The sequence below is a fragment of the Halichoerus grypus genome, chromosome 7, assembly GCF_964656455.1.
Source record: "Halichoerus grypus chromosome 7, mHalGry1.hap1.1, whole genome shotgun sequence".
NCBI lineage: Eukaryota > Metazoa > Chordata > Mammalia > Carnivora > Phocidae > Halichoerus > Halichoerus grypus.
The window spans coordinates 74,226,645-74,248,559 of NC_135718.1; the positions used below are offsets into that span (position 1 = coordinate 74,226,645).

The following is a 21,915-nucleotide window of genomic DNA, read 5'->3' on the forward strand; positions in this document are numbered from 1 at the left end:
ATGTGTATTTTAAGTCATTTTATTTTTTTTTTTTTTTTTATTTTAAGTCATTTTAAACTGGTGGCGTTCTGCCTGTTCCATCCATAGTTGTATCCGTTCTCCTTTGTCCCTAAGGAACATACTTTGAAATGGCTGATTTGAGTAAAAGAAAATGTGTTGTCTTGGATCAGAAGTTGACAGGTTGATAATAATGATCAAACAACAATATTGGTATTGTTAGTATTATTCCAAGAGAAATAAATACGTAAAGACAAACCCTATGTTGTAGGTCATGTTAATTATCTTACATTGTTTGGCTTGCCCGATGCTCCCATATGGATGGATATCTTAAAATGAGAGTTAACTTGAAAATCAAGAGGGAAAAAGAGAATCTGAGAGGCAATCTTATCAAAAAGCAAAAGGCCACGGAAGGGCACCTGGGTGCCTCAGTCTGTTAAGTGTCTGACTTTTGAATTTAGCTCGGGTCTCATGGTTGTGAGATCGAGCCCTGTGTTGGTCTCCCCACTCAAGTGGGAGTCTGCTTGAGATTCTTTCCCTCTGCCCCTCCCCCTGCACACACACATTCTCTCTCTCTCTCTCTCAAATAAATAAATTAAAAAAAAAAAAAAAAAAAAACAAAAATCCACAGAAAGGTTAATGTGGTTTGTCTGAGGTGTCTGGTCTCTCCCCAGGTTTGGGACAGACATGGAATCTAGAATGTCCCTCTAGGTTCTTTGCTTTCATTGTTTAATAAAGTTTAGATTGTCTTTTACAGCTTTGGAGATTACAATAAGAACTTGTAAAGAAATAGATTTTTTTGTTAAAGTTCACGGCTAATTTGAAGTTTCATTATTGAATTAATAAAACCTGTGTCCTTGAACATTACAAATAACAAGAATCATTCGCATCAAATCACTTCTGCTATTTACTACTGCACGGTTTCACAGGCTGGTAGAATTATCTGGGATTTAGATTCCAACTAAGAGTTGTGTTCAGTTATCTTTCAGAGGTATTTTAGCACTGACACGCTATGATTTATTAATTTAAAGTATGTTATGATATTACATATTGGCAAGCAAAGTCCTCTATTTCTACTCCTTAAATTATAACTTATTTGCTAAATATTTCGTTCATTTAAGGCTATGGCAGAAATGATGGCTGAAAACTACCATAATATATGGGCAAAGAAAAAGAAACTGGAACTGGAATCCAAAGGTAATATTTTCTAAAAATCCTGATTAAAAAACAATCAGAGTGCGACTCTGTGAATCTCTGAAATGGATAAAACAGTCTTTTTAGAATGAGAACTTATTATACATTTGTTTTCTTAGAACAGTTCAAATACGCCCGTAACAGTTTCAGGTGGAAATTCCATAATTACCTGACTGCAAGTGTACATTTCTTCATGTCTCAGAATTCTGATGGCTCTCTCTTGCACATTTTAGCTTGTAGATATTGGTTTCTCGTCCTAACATTCAAGGTATTCTGTGAATTACTTAGACCTTGCTCACTGACTTCTATCACTAACTTAAATATTTTTCTCACATCATCCCTTCCCACTTCCGGTCAGTCCAGTCATGTTCTTGTCTCTTACATGCTTTTGCTTTTCTTTTCTGCTGTTTTTCTTAAATACTAAAATGACTAAATATTTGCATAAATCATTTCTTCAGTTTAGTGCCTCCTACACTGATGATCTCTTTCATTGTTATTTATTCAGTATTGGTCTATAAACATGTTTGTGTGTGTGTGCATGCACGTGCACACCTCTGATTACTTCCTGTATGGACTTCTTCCCCCCCCCGCCCCCGAGAATATAACTGTCTTAAGGTCAGGACCATAACTTCTGTTACTTTTGTAATATTTACTGTGTAGTTCTAGGCACCAAGAAGCTCTATTTCTTATTTGTTGGCATAGGTAAAAATATATGGGAGATAGTTTTGAAGGTCTGGGGTATTTCAGGGTGAAAAGTATAGCTGTGATATTGCAGGATGGTACCACGTACCAAACACTAGGAAACAGAGTAGCACAAATTAGAATCGGTCATGGAAATGAACAGAGAGGATTTCTTACACCACAATTGCCTATTGCAAAATTTGACTCAGGGCTAGGCCTGTTTTTCTAGAATCATTCCATGAACATTTGATAAATGGATGGATGGATGGATGGATGGATGGCTAGCTGAGTCATAGTGGCATAGAGTTTTGCTTAGTGGAATTCTTGAAGGAGCATCGTCCACGTGACTAGTAAACAAAATCCCTATTTTTCACGTGAGCCGATGACATGAAAAAAATCTGTTCTCTTTTTTTCCAAGGGTTTCAGTCACTATGGCTTGGTCAATTTCTGAGCCAGCCATTAGGTGTCCCACAGCCAGTGTTTTCTTGAAGGCATGCTGCCTGTAAGTGAGATGCCCAGACCTCTGTGGGCAGCTTGAATTGGTCCAGATTCAGACTGCGTGGTTGGGAGACAAGCATGGGTGTGTCAGGCCAAACGGTGAGGTGGTGATATTGGTCCTCAAAACTTTTAATCATTCTTCTTACTCCACATAACTTTCCCCTTTTGGAGGAGAAAGTGAGTGGTTGAGGACCAAAACAGCAGACCAGGAGGAAAGGTGTTGGAATATACAGCACTGGATCTTGACTTTTGTTTGTTGAGACTAACAAAAGTCAGAGAGATGAGTCTTAGAAAGAAGATAAATAGACTAGAGGCTGTGGACAGCTTTAGGAAAAAAACGACTTGTGTCTTTTCTCAAATTTGTTCTCTCCCCTGGGGACTTTGACACCAACCTGTGTCCTCAGGTGCCAGTCATGGTCCCTGTGTCTTGGTGCCTGTGGTGTGTGTGTGTGTGTGTGTGTGTGTGAAAGGGAGGGAGGGAGGGATGGAGGAAGGAACAGCAGGAGAGAAGTACAGGAAGTCAGGAACGAGGAGACAGCTAGAAACAGAAAGTCATTTACAAAGTCATTTACATTTACAATCATTTACAATTCACAATCACACACCTAGACATCTAAAAGAATCCGTTCAGGAGCTGCACGCTTTAGTTTCCACCCCATCCTGGGCTTTTTATTTTCTCTCCCACCCTCTCTTTCTCTCCCTCCTTGATTATCTGGTATTGGCATCTGACTCCCAAATCACTGTGGTTGCCAAATTAATATAATTTTCTAGGAATAAAGGACTAAATGCAATAGTGGGGTTCAAAATAGGAGATGATTGCAGGATGATTAAATTAGATGTTTGATTTACAAATTTTTTTTTCATAAAACATCCTGTTACATCTTTGATTATGGTAGAAGTCAAATCTGTTCTCAGTGTGCTTAATAATATATTCTATATCCTTCTTGCTGTTCACAGAATGCTGGTTTCTATTGTCTTCTAACAATTGCGTTATACTCGATACTATTAATACCAGACTATAAAATAACTGATGGATCCTTCATGTGTTTAGTGTTCGTTGGCTTGGTAGCGGCAGGCTGTCCTTTGCATTTATGACAGTATAGTGTCACCTAATGGTGAGAAAGCTCAGTGCGCGATTGCATTTCTCTAGATGGAACTCTCAGTCCAAGCAAACTCCAGGAAAATGTGGCATTTTCTCCTTTGCCTTTTTGATTGCTTATTTCACGCGTCGGGCAAATTCATTATTTGTGATTGTTTTAGTGGCTCCCGGCAACATCATACTGGACACTGATCTAATAGGCTCTACGTTGTCCCCACAATTCAAATCAAATATTTATCTTTAAGTATTTTTTCTGGAATTCCCATTAGCAGCTTGGTTTCCAGGAATTTCAGCATCCTGTTGAAAATATATTCCCGTACGTGTTTTATAAACTTTACATCTGGGGCACACCGCTCATCAGATCTTTACATCTGGAATTACCAGTGCATGTTCTGAAACTTTTATAAATTTTACAGAAATTTTTACAAAATCTGTAATTTTATAAAGACATTTTTCAGTATTCGTTTTTTAAAAAGTTCAGTATTTTCTAAATCTAAAAGGATGCTCTTTTGTATTTTTCGCTAAAATAGGTAAACTGGAAACCTAGATGCTTGCCAAAATTTTTAATCAGTCAAGTATGTATGCTACTCTTATTAGATATTTAAGAGAGATTTGCTTTTAACTTAGCAGCCTAAGTATAGGTTTTGTGTGGAATATGTGACTCTAAAGTACTGTTTGATCTGGGAAGCATACTAAAAATTCCATATTTAAGACATTTTTTTCCTTCTCTCTCTCGGGGGTGGAAAATGAAGCCTATCCCTTGAAACGTGCCTTATAATTTCACTGGCTCAAGCTGTGCATGTTTTGGGGTGTATTTACACACTCCACATCCAGAATTCATTTGGATGGAGAGGGAATGCGGCTTCTCCTCCCTTCTCATGTGCTTGCAGATGTCATCAGAACTTGATATCACAAATACCTGCGTGTCCGTATTTTAATTGCCTCTTAGAAGGCATATGCACAGTCTTTCTTTGAATGGGTTTCCTAAATTAATTAGAACATTAAAGGCACTGGAGAGTCAAGAGCCTTATATGACTTGTATATACTCCGTGTATAATAGAAAGATACTAGAAGTTCTGTAATGTGGTCCTGTTACACATGCCACTCTATCACATTTCGGATTATTTTCTAATTGCAGTGCTGTATTCTTGTCTCGGCATGCTCTCAGGAGGTGGAAACCATCCCCTGCTGGTACCCTATGATACGCTGACAGCCAAAGAGAAAGCCAAGGATAGGGAAAAAGCACAGGACATCCTCAAATTCTTGCAGATCAATGGCTATGCTGTATCCAGGTAAAAAGCACCTACCATTACACGTTCTTGTTATGAAGACTGAACGTTTAAATATCCCTGTCAGATTTAATGCTGAAAATGATTCAGTGATCCATTTAAACCTTAGACCTACTATTTAGTATCTTCAAAATACACACATCAGAAACATTAACGCCCTTGGCTGTTTGTCACCTGGTTGGTTCCTTTCACTCCTTAGGTTAAATCTCATCCATCTTTTAGGCACAAATTTTTGGTGAAAATGACCCTGTGTTTCTCTAAAGGTGACTTTTGTTGTGTAATAATACAGTTACTCTCTAGAGTTTTATATCAGATATGAAATATTCCTTATAAATTAAATCTCACTTTTGCCTTTAGCTCCAAGGATATTAGATCATCTTCCATTTTTATATATACCATATATACTTTTTAAGCAAAATTGTACCTTCCAAAAGTCTTTGTAGGAACTGATTTCCAAATTTCATTTTTGCTGCTCTAGGGGATTCAAGGACCTGGAATTGGACACACCATCCATTGAGAAACGATTTGCCTATAGCTTCCTTCAGCAACTCATTCGCTATGTGGATGAAGCCCATCAGTATATCCTGGAGTTTGGTAGGTACCATCGTCCTATTACTAACAGTCCAGTGTTTGTAATTCTTCATGTTGACAACATCAGGGTCTAGAACAGCACAGACTGCCAGGCTGTTTTTGGTCTGTTCCCTGGCGGTATAAACACCGTCTACCCATCCTATTACTAAATAGAATCTAACAGTCAGTAGGCAAATGCATTCTTAGGGATGGGTAAATTTAGAAACCTTAAAAAAAAAATCAAACATACCATTCTTTTCTCCTTATAATGTTTATTGTCATTGATTTTTTTATTTTTGAAAGACACATATGGACATCAGAATTTAAGATACAGTTAAATCTTTCCTTATGAAATTAATGGCCCTGCTCTTGATAAAAACTGAACTGTGGATCCCCAAACTTTCTAGGCAATGTGAAGGCCTTGAGTTTAGCCTTTGTAGGGATACACATTTATACTAGAGTATCTGCGATGAGGAACACTTTGTTATCCTGTTAAAGTAAAACGGAAGACCTCCTCCCCATGCGACCCCATGCTACGGAAGTATGAAGAGAATTCCTTGTTTTATTTTTTTATCTTTTTAAAGATTTTATTTATTTATTTGAGAGAGAGACAGGGAACATGAGCAGGAAGAGGGGCAGAGGGAGAGGGAGAAGCAGACTCCCAGCTGAGCAGGGAGCCCGATGTGGGACTCAATCCCAGGACTCTGGGATCATGACCTGAGTCAAAGGCAGATGCTTAACTGACTGAGCCACCCAGGTGCCTCAAGAATTCCTTGTTTTAAATCTTAGATTCAGAACAGATTTTCAAGACAGCCTTTTCTCATATCTTATTTCATGATTGTCCTCAGCACTATTGACTTAAAATGTGAGTGCTTAAGTACTGAGCTTCATGTCAGATCACTTTCCAGCCCCTGGTTGGTATTAAGATAGAAGGATTAAGGATTAAGATGGCCCCTTTGGAAAAACAAGTGTGTTCTGGTAATTATCTTTTTATTTTCTTTTTCATGCTTTTTTTTTTCTGTTTTAATTTTTGTTTTTTAATCCTCGTTCTCAGGGCCCATAGTCCTAGATCCCTTAGCAATAAATATATCCTCCACAAACCCATCCTGACCAAGGGCTCTTTTTGCTACTGTTTTCTTAGGATTTAGGACTTAGTTTTTGGCATGTCAGATTAAAGTTCATAGAAATTCGAGCTTTGGTATTTTCTTGTTCCTGGTCTCCTGTATCCTAAATGTGATGAAAGATTTTCCAGTTCAGTATTGTTCTCTTAAAGAGCCTCCTTCTCTCTCAACCTGCTCTTTATCTGTAGCCAAATGCTGTACTTTGGCTTTCTTCTTAACTATCTTTTTCACAAAAGCCAACTGTGCAAACTAATTTATAATATGTAATCTCTCTGTAGCTCATACAATGATTTTTTAAAAAAAATATGATTTATGAGTTACCCTGAAAAGTAGCAAATTAGTCTCAATTAATGAAATTTGATTAAAAAAAATGAGGCCATGGTGAATTTTTGAAGCCTTTGTGCATATAGCTAAATACTGAAATTTCTCAAGCATATTTAAAAGTATCTGATATGAGTAGCAACTCAAATTTGGTCTTCTTTATGTCAAGAGAGAGGGAAAGCAAAATCAGAGTATTGAGAAAAACACTTTTTTTTTTTTAACCCTGCATGGATAACAGAAACAAATTTGACGGACAAATGTGTTTGGGTTTTATCCACATTGTATTCAAGTTTCTGAATAAACCAGTGTTTGTGCAGAGGGAGTGGTGAGAACCTGGCTGCGAATTCACCTGCTTAGCGTATTTCTTTCTTTCCACAGGGTAGAGGGTCTTCTAAACCCAATGCTGGGGAGAAAGTGAGGCTACGTCAGTGTAGAGCCCAAGAAATTAAGTTTTTTTTCACATGTTCCTTTTTCAGATGGCTGTGACCAAGAACTCTGTTAGAGGAGCAGAGTTGGGATTGTTTACATTTATTTTGATTTTCATTTTTCATTGTCCCTGCAAGGGAAACTTCTATCATGCCTTCTTTTATCTTTAAATTTACTGCCTTTGCAACACATCTGAGGCTAATGGCCATAGTAAGAATACGCATATGCCTTTTTCTGATTTTTGTATTACATCTAGATCATATTCTCTCCATCAGGATTTTGCACATAAGCATTTTCGTTAAAATGTATAATGGTGTAAAAAGGAAAGATATTTCCTATTTAATTCCTTGAAATGTTAGCATATTTAGCTATGTACAAAACTCTGTCTTGACATAGTTTATATGAGAAAGTCCCTTAAATGGATTCAGCCATTTTATGTAATATTCTTGAGAGAGATTGGATATAAAAGCAATACAAAAAATGAAATCTGTGAGTATAAAAAAGGCACAATTTTCTTTTACTTATTCATGGGAAGAGCATTGTTTGGTATTTGATATTACAAAATATTACCTAAATTTCCTAAAAATTATCCCAAACTCATGTCTCAGATTTAATGAAATACATCTCAAATTGCTTTTATTTCTATTTACAAAAGAACTTTTTCAAGCAAAAGTCAGTTTGATTCTTAATAAAATAGGGAAGCTCTGCTTATAAATTTTACCAAAACTTTATATCCAATTCTGAATTTTTTTGCTCTCTAGTGTGTTCTGCATATCATCTTGGTTATTATAGTTGTTGTTACCTCTTCTATATGCGGGAAGCCGCTTCTGTATGCATGAAGGAGGTGCAGAAGGCCACTTCCAAGCTAAATGCATGAGGTCAATCAGTTCTTAACCTCAAAATCATTTTCTAAACCCTGGGGAAAACTTGGGTGTCTTTGCTTTGCTTATGGAAATTATCTTGTGACATAAGTGAACTTCCTTATTCCTGAGCAGCATGCTAATTTTCCAATCTAATATTATGGTGGTGATCCTCCCTCCCATCCCAGGCTGGCTTCCTGCAGCTTTTTAGTTGGTATAGTAATATTGTAACTCTCAGTCATAGCAAGAAGTAACTATCTTTTTTAGAGGCCAGGGTTAAAATGTCACCAATTTTGTTTCCTTAGTTTATACTGGCTGTGCTGACTCCAGTGAGCTTCTTTCTTACTGAAAGAAGATGTGGGATTTTTACTTGATTCTATTCCATTTGTCCCCTACATGTCAAGAAGATCATAAAGCTACACCATGTGTGTGTGCTCTTAACCCCATGTATGGGCTGTCCTCAATAAATTTTTGATTTTGATTTGGGTATTTTTTTAAATCCTTTTTAAAAATTATTATCCTGCTGAATGAAGTTAGCCTTGATATTTTGGATGCCTTTCTGTGTTCAGTTTACTGGGATAACACATAGAGCAGTGTGTTCTAATTGTTGCATTTTGGGTGAATATCTTGTAATGTGGGTGAATATCTTGTAATGCTTGAAGTCAGACATGTTCCTGAACAACTCTTCCTGTCTACAGATGGTGGCAGCAGAAGCAAAGGAGAGCATTTCCCTTACGAACAGGAAATCAAGTTCTTCGCTAAAGTACAGTATACAGCCCATTTTGGTTTTGCTTCAGTATGTGTGTTTACCAAATATACTCTATAGGTCTTTGCCTCTTTCCAGGGCGTACTGGTCTACAAATGTGAATTCTGCAAGTAAATATTCTCTGGCACCGAAATAACTGCTTGAATCATGTGGGATAAATTTGTTGCCAGGATACTTGGTCATGCTTTAACTCCCTGTTCTTCCTGCCATAATCCTCAAATCACTTCCATCTATATGGAGCCTAATTCAAAGCTCCCCTTCTTGGGGCTTTTATCAAATGACATAGAAGAAAAATATCTACTTCTTAATATGCGACGGTGGTTATGATTTAAAAAATTATGAGCATTTCTTTTATAAAGAGGAAAAGCATTTTTCATTTAAAATTATAAAATTTAAAAGTTTTACATTATAAGAAGCTTTACTGTATAATCTTTATTGTGGGACCTCTGTCCTCCTCATTTTACAGATGAGAAAGCTGAGGATCAGAGAGGATAAACTGTTTATATATCAACTGTATCCATTTCTATTATTCATTCCATTTAATAAGAATTTATCAATAATCTGCTTTTTGCCTGGCACATTCATGGCTTTCTTTCAGCTAATAAGGGAAGGAGACAGAGTGTTGCAGATTCTCCACATTGGGTTCATTCACTTACACAGCATATACTATGTGCCTAGTCTCTGTCAGCTGTTAGACTACATCCCGGGGATTACTCTCATGGACACAGAATGCCCTTGGGAAGTTTTCCTGTTTATGGTATGCTGCAGTTAACTGGAAGACTTGATGTTTTCTGTCAGTTTACTTTCAAAGTACTTGCATTTGGTGGTTACTGTAGATCATTTGCAAAATGGCACGTTATTTCAATTGATTAATATTTGGCTTCTGTTATATGTTTTCAGCCCTGTGCCCTTTCTGTAAGGGAGATTTCTCTTGTCTTTTCTTATCACTCAATATAGTGCTCAAAATCTGTATCAACCATCTCAAGTTTGTCTTGAGCTACATATTGCTGGTTATTCTATTCTGTATACAATCTATACAATCTATGGATTGTAATCCCCCTAATAGCCAATTATTACAAATGCTGTATTCATGGCCTCTAATCATACATTTAAAATACATTCTTGTTTCGCCCTGACTATGTACTCAGCACCCCTAGTGATTTTGTTTGCAGATGCTTCATGTGGTTTAATTTCTTCTATGATTCATTCATTCACATATTTATTGAGTAGCTATTATGTGCCAGTCACTAAGTTCAAGCAATGTCACAACTTTCTAGGAAGATTACAAAACATTTATATTTTGCTATTATATAAATATGCTATATACACGACATTGTAGGAAAAAAATGTAGTTAGACAGACTTGAGTCTAAATACCGGTAATGCCAGTTATTATTACTTTTCTCATTTATTTTTTAACCAGTATTGATCTACTAGGTCCCACAAAGTCCTACGTGCTGGTAATCCAGTTAGTAAACAAAACAGAGCAAAGAGTGGTCATAGAGGCTAGGAGAGGGCAATAATGGGAACAACCCAGAAATGTCTATTGTATATACCTTATAGACTCTTATGGAGAGAGACTAATTCAAAATCAAAGTTTTTTGTTTTGTTTTTGTTTTTTGCAAATGATGCTATAAGAACAGAGAATATGGAGGTTTTATCTAGTTGAGGAGGTCAGTGAAGGATTATCTGAGGGAGTGTCACTGGGCTGAGGTCTGCAGGAGTGGAGTGAATGGATTATGGGGTGTGGGAAGAGCATTTCAGGCATAGGGAATGGCATATGCAAAGCCTTGTGGTGTGAGCATACAGGGTGAGGAGGGGGAATTTGCCAAAGACCAGCAGCATTAGAATCCAGGAATGGCGAGTGGGCCTGGAGAGAGGCCAGGTAAGAACACTGTGGAGGTAGGTAAGTGGGCAACGTGACTTTGAGTAAGTCACTTTCTGCACCTCAGTTGAATAACTATAAAACAGGGGTGATGACACTTGCCATACAGAGAAGTTGCTAGGAAAAATGAAATGACAGTATGTCAGTTGCAATCCTCACACTTAGTAGAGACTCCATAAATGGTAGTTGTTGATTATTTTTGAACCGATGGGGCACTGAACTACATTAGATGAAAATACTAAGAATATTTCATTTTGAAAAGATATTGAAAGTAATTCCAAACTGTTGAAAATTTGGTGTGTTCCCCATAATCACGTTCTGTCTCACGTATGCACACGTGCATATGCACGCACACACGGGGACCGGAGATAGGGTGAGATTTAAGAGAGGTGTGCTCTAAAATCCTGCCGACTAGCATGGCTACGGATATTGGGGGACCTACTGGGTGTGGATAGAACTCTGGCTGCTCCAGGGCCTCAGCCCACTGTGTAGATCTGTTCTCTTTTCCTTTCTTTCAGGTTGTTCTTCCTTTAATTGATCAGTATTTCAAAAACCATCGTTTATACTTCTTATCTGCAGCAAGCAGACCTCTCTGTTCTGGAGGACATGCATCAAACAAGGAGAAGGAAATGGTGACTAGGTAAACAGCTACATAAAATAAAGACTGTTGTGGAGTGAAGTGTATTTGCATTGGAGAAAGAGCTGCTGGGGACCTTGAAATGGGAGCATGCAGAGTGGCCCTCCCCTTCCCCCCCAGCTTCCCGACCCCTGGCCCTTTGGAATCAAACACTGTGAGGAGGATGCTCTCTGCAAGTTAATACATGTGTTCTAAATGTTGAGTTTTCTTCTATTTTGCTGCTAAATAAAATGCTGAATAGAAGGAATAAGGCAACCAGTACAGAATCCACAAGTAGAGGCATCACTGGATTAGTATTTGTGATAAATGGTGCTTTTCACATTACTTCCTTTAAAATTTATCCGGATCTATTATTTTTGCCAAAATTTTGAAAAATACAGGCATTTTTCTGGAGTGTAAAATCCCATTTACAGAAATTATCTTTTCCGATGTTTGTTTGAAAATAATGACCAATCGTGGAAGAAAATGACCTACAAATATGTACTTTCTGAAGATTTCCCCTCACACTACTCAAGCTGGCATCTTAGCCACGCTTTCTCATTTCTGTTTGAACCTAAGTATTCCTCGTAGATTGATTTGTGATTCTGCTGGGTATTTCAAGTCTGATTTTTCAGAATTCTGCCAAAATTTAGTACTCGTGAGATTCGACTACTCAGCAAATCTATTTCTGTATTACCAAATCGCACTGGAATTGACACCAAGCTTTTAGATTGTGTTTGGAAAAAAAAAATTTTATATAAAAGTGAGTAACCTACACAAAGCAGAATACAAGATTTCCTTGGACTTGACTTTAATGATCTGTGATGTCATGTGATGTAAGATTGCAACAGGGTTAAAAATGGCCCCAAACTTCTTTAAATAATGATCTTCCTGTGAAGTTGGTAAAACCGATTATAGTTAAGGAAACAGAGAATCCATCCAGTGGCATACTTTGTTTCCACCAACTTTGTTACCCGAAAAAGAGGAGTGAGGGGCTACTTTCCAAGACGTGAATCCCCTTCCCCTTCTCCCTTTGGCGTGGTCTTCTTTCCTCTTTCCCCAGGAGAGAGAGGCCCTTCCCTCTGCATTTCACAGGCTCACCATCCCCAGGGGACTGGGAGTGTCTCAGCAGCTAGAAAATGCCAGGGCATCAAGTTACCTTTAAACACCCTGCAGCCCTAACTGCAAAGTCTCCTCACACTCCACCCCACCCCCGCCTTTTATAACAGCAGCTTTGTTCCCAGAGTTGTTGCTGATGTAGCTGTCACTCAATTACGTAAACTAAGAGACAATGCAGTCAGAGAATGTAGGAAAAAATACAAGTATGCAAACTCTGTTCTTTCCCCTCTCCTGTATCATGTTTTATCTTGATTACGTTTCATTCTTAGAACTGTTCCCTGACCTCAGAAGTAACTAATTTTCCTTTGCCGACTCTCCCTCATAGAATAAATCAGAAGAGCATTGCTATTCTGTGCCAGCCTCAGTTAATGTGGTTTGGGGGCCTGAGGTACCCCCTTTTTATTAACATTGCACCAGAATGTTTTCCATAATGTCATCTTCAATTTTTCTTCACCTCCTGGAAAGAGGGTTGGCAAATTTTACTTTTCCCTTTACCATTTCCAAAAGAGAAATCCATCTAAAATAACAACATACAGGACTGAGACACACACTAACAGGAGTAGCTTAATTTCATCACAGCACCTGTGCACCAAACGTAGATAGAATTTAACCTCAGAAAAATTTTGGAATGAAAAAATGAATTAAGGTAATAATAAATTATGGCACATGCAAAATGCTGTCCAGTCACTAAAATTATGCATGCAAATATGTAATAACCTAGGACAATGATTATTTAAAAAGTAAAATATATATTTAAATAGTATGCATCCAGATTTTTTAAAAACCTATATTTGTATATGTAGAAAAATACTGGTAGGGAAGAAACTTGATTTTAATAATTGTTTTCATTGGGGGTAGTATAGTAGATATTTTTTCTTACTACTTTTGTATATTTTTAAAGTTTTTAAAGTGAAAAAACTTTTATAATCATAAAGATGTGTTTTAAAACAACCCGAATCACCATCAAACTAACAAAAACCGACTAAAATTTTTGTTTGATATGTTAAAATGGTATCACTGAGATTTATAAATGTGTGATTTCTTACCACTTCAGTTAAATATTACTTCAGTGAATAAAATAGGTAAAAAAAAAAAAAAAAGGATAAAACGCAACAAAAAATACTGGCCCTGCTACTATGGATAAGCAGTCATGCCTTCATACACAGGTTGAACACTGAAGTGATCATTTTAATTTGTATTTAACAGTTGTGTGTAGCAATAGTTCTGTGGGTCTAAGTTAACTTGCACATTTAAGAACAGGTTGTTTCCATTGGATGTTTAGATACTTCTCGCACTAGACATCACGTATTGAGCATTTACTATATGATCATGTGTGTGGAAAAGGGTGAGGTATGGCCTCTGCACTCTGGGAGTGTACCCGGCAATAGCTGGGTATGTGAGTAGAAATACAATTCTAGAAGAAAGCCATGCAGTGCTGTGGGATTCCAAGTAAAGTGAGGCCACACTGGATGGGTATGGGCAGGCTAGAGATAAGGGAAAGCCATGATAATTCACAATTGATCTTAAAGAACATGTAGGTCATAGATTCAGAAGGGGGACTATTTTCTACATGTAGATAATAGCATAGAGAGTGTAGAACATAGTAATTTAGGGGCAATGTGGGTTATGTAGACTCCTTATGGAATACTGTAATTGACATTAACTGCCAGAATAAGGCATCTTCTTCCTTTTTTCTTTTTAATGTTTACACTTAGTCTTTTTTACTTAATTCATTAGCCCTAGGAAGCCACTGAGATATAGGGCAGTCTGGCAGCAAAAGCAGGATGGAGACGAGTCAGCTTGCTAGGAGGCCATGACAGCAGTGCAGGCTGTCGAGATAGAACTGCTTCCTCAAATAGGTGGTTCTACCCACTGATTCATTCAGCACGTATTTCTGAATGCCTGCCATGTGCAAGGTGCTGTCCTGGGTTTGAGGATGAACAAGCACATAAAACAATGCAGTTCCTAACTCCAGTGTACTTCAAAGTGCAGCTCAGTACCTGCTTACATGTAGAGCTAACCACTTAATAAGTTGTGATGAGTAATGAAAACGTACATAAAGGTCTGGGAATATAGAGAAGATACACATGCAGAGTGGGGCTGGCTATGGGAAGCATGGATGAGAGAAAATCACAGGGCAGGGCAATGAGTCCTATGGAAGGTAGGAAGAAGGAGGTCAACATGGCGCTGGAGTTTCAATGCTGAGTGGTTGGAACAATATTGGTGGTGACAGCAAAAAGAAATGGCAGAAGAACTGGTTTTGAGAAGAAGATGTTAAATTTGGTTAGGGAATCATTGAAGTATATAAGTAAGTAGTAGCAGGTCATTCGGCTGGAGATGTCCAGCCAAAGGTTGGAAATGAGTGTTTGGTATTGGTGGAGAGACCAAAGCAAGAAATGACATATTCAGAGATTGTACCCCTGTGATGCTCCAAGTTCTGAAATCAGATGAAGGGGGAGTGGAGAGAGAAGCAAAAAGGTCTGAATACCAAAACTTGGCGAATTATTCCATCTGAAGGGTTTTCAGAAGTGGGTTCTTGAAGAACACTGAGAATGATTAATTAGAGAAAAAGGGGAAATGCATTGCTGTAAAACAGAATTCCGATTTTCCCAGATTGAAATAGTCGATGATGCCACATACCGCAGAGAGCTCTTCAGGATGGAGGTTGAAAAGGTGTTATTAGATTTGCTGACGGGCAGGTATTGCTTTTCAGTAGAGCAGTGAAGTGAAAAGCAAAATGACAAAGCAAGGCATCGAAGCTAAGGAAGTGTAGATGCATTATAAATTCTTAAGAATGTTAGTAATGATGGGATATACAGAAAGGGGATAACAACGTTATGGAAAATATTTTTGGAGAAAACTATAGGCCAAAGCTTACAGTAATGAAACCTTAGAGTCGGTATAGAAACTACACTCTGAAAGTGGATGGCACAGGAGAGGAAAAAAATATAATTTGTCCTTTGGGTGGACTTGGTTTTCTACATATCTTTATTTCTCTCTGGTAGCACATTGGCCACTGATTAGGAACAACTAAAGTTAAGAAGCAGTTGCTACAATAAGTCATTTTTCTCAGACAAACTCTCAGACATTCAATATCCAACAGAATGGGATACAGAGCAGTTCTGTTTTCCATCACAGCAAAATGTCCTAGGTCTGGATGAATTGGGTTAAAACATGATCCTAGTGTCCTAAATTCAACATTATCTCCAAATGTTTCATGCTGATCCTAGAGAGTCTCAGTAAGCAGTAAAAGAGATCACTTAAAATAGGTTGGTATACATGTAGAGATCCAAAATATGTACAATTCTAAGAACTCATCACTCTCTTCAGATGGGGACAGACCTTTGTTGAGTTAGCATGCATAAGGCTCAGTGGATGAGGGCACCTGGAAAAAGTTGCTTTAGGTTTATTGTCTTTTTTTTCCTTACAGTATAGCACAAAGATGAATAATAATGCAGCTCAGGAGGCTGATGTCTCATTTTAAATTCTAATATCTACTTGAACAGATCATTGTTTCCAAAACTTTTAGAACTGCTAGGGGATTTCTCAAGACCTCAAATTCACTTAGACATTTGTCGATGAATGTTCTCTTGGAAAAGCTATACAATGCTCTATATAATTAATTTTCGTTCTTACCTTATTGGCATAGTTACTGAAATGAAAAATGGTAGCCAAAACTTCGTGTAAAGAAGGTCAGTATCACCAATGTGATTCCCTGTCTTTCTCCCATCCTGCCATGAGCGCGACTCCATTTTTTTTTTCCCATGGCATAGTGTATATTCTGACGAGTGTACATCTGCACACTGCTGTTCATGGGAGAGCTTTGCAAGGCAGAATGGGACAGTCAGAATATAGCTGTTTCCGTCATTGGAACAGTCAAGCTGGGTGTGGGTAGCACTGTATGAATGGATCGTCAAGGCTAGAGGTTTGGTAAGCTCGGGTTATGCAGATCCTGTGCTCTCCCCAGAGCTCAGGAGAGTGTGGGTAGATGTGACACTAGTATCAGTTGGAATACGGAAGGATAGGTATCATGGTAGAGATTTGCAAAAGAGTTCCCCTTCCAGCTCGGACTGGCAGGGGAGAAGGAGCCCTGGGTATTAGCCAAGGCTTGTTGGAGTGGACTTGTCCCGTGCTGAATCCTGAGGGGTGGGTAGAAGGGAGTGTAGCAGGGAAGTGAGTGAAGGGTATTCCCCAAAATACTTTTAAGGAGCTTACTAGACTGTGGCCTGGTGGCCAGCCAGGTCAGTAGCAAGTCTTGCCCAGGGTTCTGGGGTCTGATGTATGAGTTAGTGCATACCAGCGCTATCATGCTGAATGCAGGCCACCCTTCCTTGCAGTCTCCCACTACTGATCCCCAGGGACGACACAGAGACCTAGAGGAGATAAGAAACCAGCTCAACTCAAGCCTTAGCATTGAGATCCCTTGAAGTTATCCCATCTGTAATGTTTATCAGTTGTTCAAATTCTGTCTCTCCTTCACTGTGTTCAGATTCACTGGATGCTTTGTAAGGGATGTGATCACGGTTGGAAAAAAGGAAAGTTCAAATGATAAACATACTGAAACTTCAAGTAACCTTTTATGCCCAATGTGCCATACTTCTGGTTTTAAATAATGTCCATGACAACAATACAAATATTCTAGAATTCCAGTGGTTACATTTGGGCAGATAAAATTTAAGTGTGTTCCTTGTGGTATTTGAGTAGTTATATTTTTGTGGAGTTCATATAGATGGCTTTTATATTAATTAGCTTTGCTTTCAAGTTTTTTTTGGTTTCTTTACTTATAATATGTGCTTTTTTAACCATGTTTGTTAAAGATATGCACTCAGAGATTCTTTCTTTAATACCTTTACTCCACATTCTGCTCAGAGAATTGATTCTTTCTGCGTGACATCATGTTGCTTTTTCCTGCTCATATATCAGCTGTTTATTTTTCTTTTTTTCTTCTTTTTTTTAATTTTATTTTAATTTCTCCCTGTCTTTTCTACCTTCCCTCCCCGTTTTTCCCCCTTTCTCTTTTGTTTTTCTTTTGTCTTCAGCCTATTCTGCAAACTTGGAGTTCTTGTCAGGCATAGGATTTCACTATTTGGTAAGGAGACCCTTGAAACGAATACGGGCATGGCCATCACTTGGTTTTCTTTGCCAGTTTTGCACTGTGTTGTGTGCTGCTATGTTGCATGAATGCATGTTTGCATGGCTGCATGCATGGTCGTCATAGGCCAAGATAAGGTCCTCGAGGTCGTTTGTAAGTAGCATTATCTGTGGTGAAATTGAAGACTAACTTTTTCATGCTGGTCCAAAGCACATTTGGGAAAATCAAAAGGTTTTATTATGAAAGAGAAAAATGAATGCAAGTGGCAGCTTCTGCCATATTTTATTTCAGAGGGGTGAAGCAGAACCGGGCCCTCGAATTTGTCTATTTCCAGTAGATTGCAGAATGAGCTGTCATAAATCAAAAAATTTTAACTGCACTTATTTTAATTTTTTTTTTTTTTTTTTGTAATGCTCTTGACTACAGATCTGCATGTTGACTGCATTCCAGACACTGGAGCTTCATAGTAGAGACAGTGAGGCAAGGACTTTACTTGGCAAAAGGGACTTTTCGAGTCCATTTTTGTTTGTGTCTGGGTATTCACGTAACTAAAGTCCGCCCATCCGAGCACCTGCTTTTGGACACTTTCCACAGGTCCTCCTTGCTGTGGAGCTGTAGGACCCAAGAGAAACTGGCAGAATTTGTGTTTTTATTTCCTGTCTCTGCTTTTATAAACCACAAAAGCAAACGTCAGCCCTGTGCGCGCTAGGTGATGAGACAGTGTTGGGGTAAAATCGGTCATAAAATATTGAGTGTATTGATACAGATGCTGCAAGTTCAATTCCATTTACAGGAAGAGCTAAGGATTATGTCATTTCTTTAAAAGCCACAATGAATGATCGGAGGAATAGGTATGTGTGTGAATATATCTTCTCTCTCTCACACACACACACACACACACACACACATTACTTTTAAGTCCTTTAAAACAGTCTATTTTTTGAGAAATGATAGTTTCTGGATATAATTCCTTAAACCTCTGTTTGGTTTCTAATTTTATTAGATCCAATATTTGGTGCTCTTAAATTTAGTAATTGAAGGTTCTATTTCATTTAAATTGCCTGAGTTTTTGCATTAATGTTTCAGTTATCCCAAATCAATGTGCAGATGATCTTCAAGATAATTTCTAGTTTACTGACCTTTGTTTGACTTCTCTTCAACATAGAAAAATTTCTGTGAACATTGTGAAGACAGAATTATACACTCCTCAACTTTCTCGTAATAACAGTGGATTCAAGTGTCCTCCGTTAGTCTTATTATATATCATTCTGACGGGGACCCCTTTTCTCAAGTGCAGTGTTTGCATTCTTACTAATGAGCATAATAATACTTTCTTGTGTGCTATTTCTAACTTCTTGCATATTGTAAATTCTTGGTTTTCTATGTTATATTTCACTATAATTTTCTTTAAAAATTTTTTTGAGGTATTCCACATATAGAACAAAGTACACAAATCTTGAAGATAGCTTAATGATATAGTTTGTTGAAATTTTACGTATATATATGGATCAAGACATAGAACATTTCCAGCATCCCAGAAGCCTCCCTTGTGCCATTTCCCAATTTATTATCTTCTGCAAAGAAATTATATGTAGACCTCCATTACCGTGGGTTAATTTTGCCTATTCTTTAATCTCCTGTTTTTTTTAAGGGTCCAGTAATTGAAGATAAATGCACAATAAGACTTGTCATACCTCCACTTTAACATCCATTCCATCCCTGTGTGATGCTGATATCCCATTTAGGCACTGTATCTTAAACCCCTTAGCCTTTAAATACTATTACTTTTATTTTTAACAGGAATTTACTGGAGAGCTACTATATGTCTTTGCCTCAAAAGTGTATTGTGTGTCTTCTTTATATTATTCTAGCCTCTCTTGTTTTCATTGTTTCAAATTTGCTTTGGCATTTGCCTGTAAAGTAATATAAACTTCAAGAGGCCTTCATTAGTCAAACATTTTCTAATACAGACTGGTCAAGTTATTGGAATTTTAAGTCTTATCCATGTCATCTCTACACTTGACAGTTATAACCTGACTTTAGACACTAATAGGATGTCCCGGGAAAATAGTGGGCTTCGAATCGGAAAACCTAGATTTAAACCTAGATTTAAGTGCTGTATTTGCAACTAGACCAGCTGAATGATTTAGATAAGGGACTTGACTTCTCTGAACTCTTGTTTTTCTTTTTGTTTTTGTTTTTGTTTTTGTTTTCATTTTTAAAGCAGGTTCGAATGACTCCTGATCTTAGAGATCAGTTACACATAGCTGATCTAATGTAGGGTAATGAATGCTCAAGTGCTGTGGAAACTTTAACTGTCCAGCTTTCAAATCTAAGGGATTCCTAGTCTTATTTGCACAGTTTTTATTTAGATAAATCAAACTACAAATGAACCAGACTAGGGGACTTGGCTATTTAAAGTACCTGTACAATGAAGGCTCTATAATCTTCCCATTTCCAGAGTTCAATGGAAGTGGTATGCCAGGTATTTATTTTTGATGTGTCAGTTCTGCTATTGTGGCTTTCCCTAAAGAGAGAGACCTAATGATATATATGATATATATATACAGTGGCCCTTTATAGTCCTATTAATCTCTTATTTTTTTTCTTTCTCCCTTCTTTTACATGATACCATTTTCCATATTCTGATGGAATAAATGAATAAACTGATGATCAAAATGTTTTTCCTGTACTGACTTAGTTCAAAAAACTTTCTATGACTTAAGCTAAGGGTAAATTAAGATAGTTTGAAATGGAGGTTAGCAAAGAAATACTTGGGCTTTGTGTCTTATGAACAATGAGCAAAGATAAAGATGTAGAAAGATACACATTAGCCTTCAACATACCAGGAAGGTGAGATTGGAGACACAAGGGGGAACATTAATGTAAACCAACAGACAAAATACTTGTGGTGAGATCAGGGTTTGATGAGTAATGGACTAAATTTATTCCAAGCTGGCTACCAGGTTGTCATTGTACCTCCAGACCTTATCTGTAGTTGAAACTTACCTGATATATTGAAGATTCCCCCAATTTTGACTTCTCTTTGTGTATGTCTTTTACCTACTTTAAGATATGTTCTATACATTGAGGCACACTAAGAATTAAAGAGATCAGTCATGTTTTTATGCTTCATATATTCTTTTTGAGGTGTTTAAACCATTTCATTTTATATTTGAAAAAGGTAAGTTTTTTAAAAAGGGAAACAAGCCCTTTTCCCCAGAGAACAGTAGTTCTGGTGTATCCACTAAAGTGCTTTATGGAAAAAAATAATAAATTAGTGTCTTCATAATATATATATAGGCTTTCTGTTTGAACTCTGGAATGCTTGTCAGTGATTGTAAGTTGGTGCACTCTAGTATTTTAGAAAATTGGTTAGGGCGTGGATAAGACCCAGGCAAGCTGAGAAGTAGTAAGGATCCCATTGGCCATTTTCAAGGACCCATTATTGATTAATGGAATATTGCTTTTAATCCCATTATTTTATCCCACTTCTGCTAAGTAGAAATTCTGATTACTAATGTCAAGGCAGTTAGAAAATACATAAGCCCTCCTATTACAGCCCGTTTAAGCCTTTCAGTCAGTTTTAGAGGAAGCAGAATCCGTAACTAAGCCTCCAGCAGGGACCGAGATGGTACCACAGGTGTATGCCTATCAGGGCTTCTTAAGGGCTCTATTTTTATATGTGAAAATAAATCTAATGCCTTAATGACATTCATTTGACGCATTCATTCAATAAACACTGACTGTGTTCAGCTGTGTGGGAGGCACGCTTTCAGGCTGTGGGGATAGGAAAATGAAGATTTCTACACCTGTGCACTGCAACCAGGCCAATCCAGGCATCTGTCACCTGTCCTCCTCCACGAGCAAAGTGGCCATTCTGTCTGAATCCCCTCTTGCTCTTCCAAACCATGCTCCACAGCAGTTCAGTCTTCCCAAACCCAGTCTCTCCTGTCACACTCCTGCGTATTCAGTGGCTTCCCTTTGCTTGAAAATAAAAATTCTGAACCTGGCCACAACAGTATTTCACAGAGTGTCCCCAGTGTACCACTCCATCATTTCCTGGCACTTTCTCGCTCTCGACAGTTCCACCTAAGTGGCCCTCTTTCTGCTTCTTCAAAGTGTTGTATTCCTTTCTGTGCAGGGTCTTTGCACATGCTATAATTCCTGACTGGAATGGGGTCTCCAGACGTAGCAGTCACCTCTCTGGTCCTCTACACCCATAATGGAGTAAACCACTCATCCTTCAGACTTCAACCTAAATATTACTTACTCTGTCAGGAGAACCTTCCCCAATCTCCCTGATTTTACTCCCTCCCCCTCCTATTACAACATTCTCACAGCTCCCAGTACCTTTCCTTCATCTCAGTGATGATGTCACC

At 37.9% G+C, this 21,915-nt stretch overlaps 1 protein-coding gene across 3 annotated transcripts in view; it reads left to right on the forward strand.

The window, feature by feature from the left end:
* RYR2 (ryanodine receptor 2) overlaps nucleotides 1-21,915 on the forward strand; it is a 731,966-nt gene that overhangs the window by 568,706 nt on the left and 141,345 nt on the right. For all 3 annotated transcript variants that reach the window (XM_078077755.1, XM_078077754.1, XM_078077753.1), the window contains 6 exons: nucleotides 1,119-1,194; nucleotides 4,638-4,761; nucleotides 5,237-5,352; nucleotides 8,755-8,819; nucleotides 11,225-11,346; nucleotides 17,481-17,530. In XM_078077755.1, the coding sequence (XP_077933881.1) occupies nucleotides 1,119-1,194; nucleotides 4,638-4,761; nucleotides 5,237-5,352; nucleotides 8,755-8,819; nucleotides 11,225-11,346; nucleotides 17,481-17,530 (553 nt within the window). The remainder of the gene's footprint in view (nucleotides 1-1,118; nucleotides 1,195-4,637; nucleotides 4,762-5,236; nucleotides 5,353-8,754; nucleotides 8,820-11,224; nucleotides 11,347-17,480; nucleotides 17,531-21,915) is intronic.